This window comes from Aethalodelphis obliquidens, unplaced genomic scaffold, assembly GCF_003676395.1.
Source record: "Aethalodelphis obliquidens isolate GAN/ISIS:26980383/991018 unplaced genomic scaffold, ASM367639v1 scaffold55, whole genome shotgun sequence".
Taxonomy (NCBI): Eukaryota; Metazoa; Chordata; class Mammalia; order Artiodactyla; family Delphinidae; genus Aethalodelphis; species Aethalodelphis obliquidens.
Window position 1 is genome coordinate 9,438,544 of NW_020837999.1, and position 4,163 is coordinate 9,442,706.

General features: G+C 37.3%; 1 protein-coding gene across 1 annotated transcript in view; it reads right to left on the reverse strand.

Annotated features, from left to right (window-relative positions):
- Nucleotides 1-336: 336 nt before the first annotated feature.
- Nucleotides 337-4,163, reverse strand: part of MROH9 (maestro heat like repeat family member 9) — a 97,813-nt gene continuing 93,986 nt past the window's right edge. The window contains exons 20-21 of the mRNA XM_027086456.1: nt 2,199-2,261; nt 337-680 (exon numbers count right to left, since the gene is read on the reverse strand). Coding sequence (XP_026942257.1) covers nt 337-680; nt 2,199-2,261 — 407 coding nt within the window. The remainder of the gene's footprint in view (nt 681-2,198; nt 2,262-4,163) is intronic.

Sequence of the window (4,163 nt, forward strand, 5' to 3'; positions counted from 1 at the left end):
TGTCACTAGACTGTGGCCTTCCTGAGGATGGGAACCTTGTTTACATCATCCAGATAGCGTCACTATCTAGCATAGTGTCTGGCACTTAGAAGATGTTCAGTAGCTATGTATTGATTAATGCAAGCTCCAAGAGCTTCTCATCAAACACTTTGCTTATATGTTTTTTCAATTTTGTTAGTTGCTTTGATGAAGTAAGTCTTCTAATCACTGTCAGACAGAGAGAGGCAACACATTTCTATATTTGAGTAGAGAATCAAGAAGAGACAGTAAAGGCTTCTAGTGTCCTTCTGAAAAGCATCTACAAACGGACTCAAGTTATCAAGAGGGAAAGGAAAATCATTCCTCTTCGGAGGTGTGCTCCAAGGCACTCGTGAACCTTGCATTCTTTACCGATACATCTTTGTTCTTTACCAATACGTCTTCATAATTATTGTCTGTAATGGCTTCCTTATCATTCTTGGTTTCTTTAATCCCCATAGGACTGCCTGTCAGGTCCTTGGGAAGGTTATAATTATAAAGAGGCTTCAATTTTTTGATGTAGATTAAGTTAAACAGTCTTCGGAAGCTTTGTTTAATATTTGAGGAGGTCAGTCTATGGGCTGTTTCCATAAAAATTGTGTTTGTTATTTTTGCAAACTCCCTGATCACAGGATCTTCATCCCCAAGCACTGGGTCAATAGCTGTAACAGCAGAAAGGCCATTAATTCAAGGCATCACTCTCATAGTCTGAGAAGCTCTAACCCTAAATAGCCTCACCACCTTTCACAAAAACCCCCCTCCCCCAATTTTTGTTACTTTGACAAATAGCATCCAGGAAGTTTCTTATCCTCTGTCCTCACCAGACCTCATTAAAAGAAAAAAGGAAATATTCACTAAGTGTTTACTGAGTGCCTGTTCTGTGCTGAGCATTCTGGTAGACAGCATAAACATATATTCATGAAGAGGTTCAGTATTGCTCATAATAATGAAAAAAGTGGAATCAGTCTAAATGTTCATCAATATGAAAGTGCTTAAAAATTAGAGATATCATAAAGTGAAGTAGCACATACATATTAACATGATGATGTAGACCCATATTTCTTGGCATGAAAAGATGTTTCTGACACATGAGTAAGTGAAAAAGTTATAAAACAGTTATGATAGTTTTAAAAATAAATAGGTAATAGTTTATATTCTTTAAAAATATCTGCAATAAGATATATACCAAAATACTAATATCATTATATTCATATGTTGAGCTTGTGGGAAGTTATTATTTTCTTTCTTAATAAAAAGAAATAGAGAAGGAAAAAAGGACAGATATAGAAAAGAGAGAAAAAGTAGAAGGAACAGAAGGAGGAGGAAGAGCGAAAGAAGAAAAATATTCTGAGTGACATGGAGGGAGTGCTTAGTATTTAGCCGGCAGTCAATAAATATGAATGGATAAAAAAGGAAGATAATGATGTGTCAATGTAGATTCATCAACTGTAACAAAGGTACCACTCTGCTGGGGGATGTTGGTAACTGGGGGAGGCTCTGCATGTGTGGGGGCAGGAGGTATACAGGAAACCTCTGTATCTTCCACTCAATATTTCTATTAATGTAAAATTGCTCTAAAATATAAAGTCTATTACCAAAAAAGGGAAGGAAGGCAGCCACCTTATTTTCTGCCTCCCCTGTTTGTAATTCTGATCCTGAAGGGGAAATAGGCAGAGGCTAAGAGAGAGATGCTGAAGATCCAAACATTTTGAAAGAATAAACATTACCCTTCTTTAATTTCTTCTGGTGCAAGTGTACATTGCTCTCCACTAAAATGTAAATCCTCTGAGGGAAGGGACTTTGCTTTGTCTGCTGCTGTATATCCTGCAGATAGAATAGTGCTGTCACATAGTAGATGCTGGAAAAATGTTTGTTGAATGGATTAATGAGTGAATGAATTCTTAACTCTCTGTAGTTCCTAAGGACTCTAGGATAATAGTTAGGTCTCAACTAATGAGAGGGACAGATGGAGAGATTGAAACAGAGAGAGAAAGAATAAAAAATAAAGAAGATGTCCCTTAACCCAGTCCTTCCACTGATTTCCCCTTAACTGCCTAGCTACCTCTACCACCCTCTTCCCATCCCTGGCATCACTATAGAGCTCAGATATAAACTGAATCACAAACAGTGAAGTTATTTAGGCCTATACATAAAGATTTCATTATAACTTCAACACTTACCCTCAAGCATGACTTGAATTTCATCTCTGAGCAGTAAATGGCCACCCAATTTTGCCAAGTACCCTATGCACAAAGTAAAATTAAAGTTACTCCAAAATACGTTATGAAAATGCATCATCTGATATTATCTGGCTACCTTCATTGCTTTCTTCAAAGCAAAGCATCTCTAGATTATCCTTGAATCATCTTTTAGTGCTTTCAAATAATTATTAATAAAATTCTTTATTGAGATATACATGTGTTTATAAATGTGCAGAAATCATAATTGTACAGCTCAATAAATGACCACATAGTGAATACGTCTAGCTACCACCTAGGTCATTAAATAGAATATTACTATTTTCCTAGGAGCCTCCCTCATGCCCTTTGCAGCCTCCTCCTTCACCTTTCAGAATACATTCTTTTGCTCAACGTTATATTGTATGATTCATCCATGTTTTTAAACATAGCAATAGGTCATTCATTTCCATTGCTACATGACAGAGGTTGGCAAAGTTCTCTTGAAACACAGCCATGCTTATTGGCTCATTTGCTTATGGATTATCTACGGCTGCTTTCACCCTCCAACAGCAGGGTTGCATCGTTGCGACAGAGACCATATGGTACTCAAAGCCTGAAATATTTACTATCTGGTTCTTTACAGAAAGAATTTGCAGAATGCTTTTATATGATATTCCATCTTATTAATGCAGCAGTTTTTAGCCATCCTGCTTATGATGGACAATGTGTTGTTTCCAATTTTGGGCTATTATGAATAATGATGTTATTGTGGGCATTCTTGTACATGAATTTTTGCGTAGATTTGTGTGCATTGCTGTTTGGTATATAGCTAGGAGTGGACTTATTGGCTAATGGATGTGCTTATGTTCACCTTTAATCATTACTGCAGAACAGTTTCCAAGGTGGTTGTACCAATTTTCACTCTTACATTTCCATTGCTGTACATCCTCTCTAACACTTGAAATTGTTAGTCTTTTACTTTCAGTCAGTCTCATGGGTTTGGTGGTATTATTTTTGTATATTTATTGGCCACTTGGATATTTCTTTTTTTTTTTTTGCAGTACGTGGGCCTCTCCCTGTTGTGGCCTCTCCCATTGCGGAGCACAGGCTCCGGACGTGCAGGCTCAGCGGCCATGGCTCACGGGCCCAGCCGCTCCGTGGCATGCGGGATATTCCCAGACCGGGGCACGAATCCGTGTCCCCTGCATTGGCAGGCGGACTCTCAACCACTGAGCCACCAGGGAAGCCCTGGATATTTCTTTAGTGAAATGTCTGTTCAAGTAAGTCACTTGTTTTTATATTGAGGTGTTTTTAAATTATTTATTCTTAGGCATTTTAAATTCTGGATACTAATCTCTTAGAATATTACACCCATTACAAATATCTTCTCCTACCCCAGGGCTAAACTTTTCCATTTGTATTGTTTTTTTGGTTTTTTTTTTTGATGAACAGAAGTCCCTAATTTTAATGTAGTCCAATTTATGGTTAGTGAATTTTGGAGTCCTGATAGGGAATCTTTGCTGTCTGAAGGTCATAAAGATATTCTCCCATATTTACTTCTGGAAACTTTATTGTTTTACCTTTTCACATTTTTGCATTGCAAGCCCAACTGGAATTATATGGCATAAAATAGGGGTTGAGATTACTTACCTATGAAATTAATCGAGCACCATTAAGAGAAAAAAAACAAAGTCCTTTCCCTAATGCTTTGCAGGGTCATTTATATCGTGAATTTTGCAGGGGTCAATGTCTTGACTCCATTCTAACATTGTGCCACTTCCATAGTACCTTAATGTAAAATGGGTCTTGATATCCAGTAGTATAAGTTCTTCAACTTTGTGATTCTTCTTCAGATTATCTTGGCTATTCTCAAATCTTTACATTTTCATGTAAAAATTAGAATCAACTTCTCAAATTTCACACACACACACACACACACACACACACACACACACACACACACAC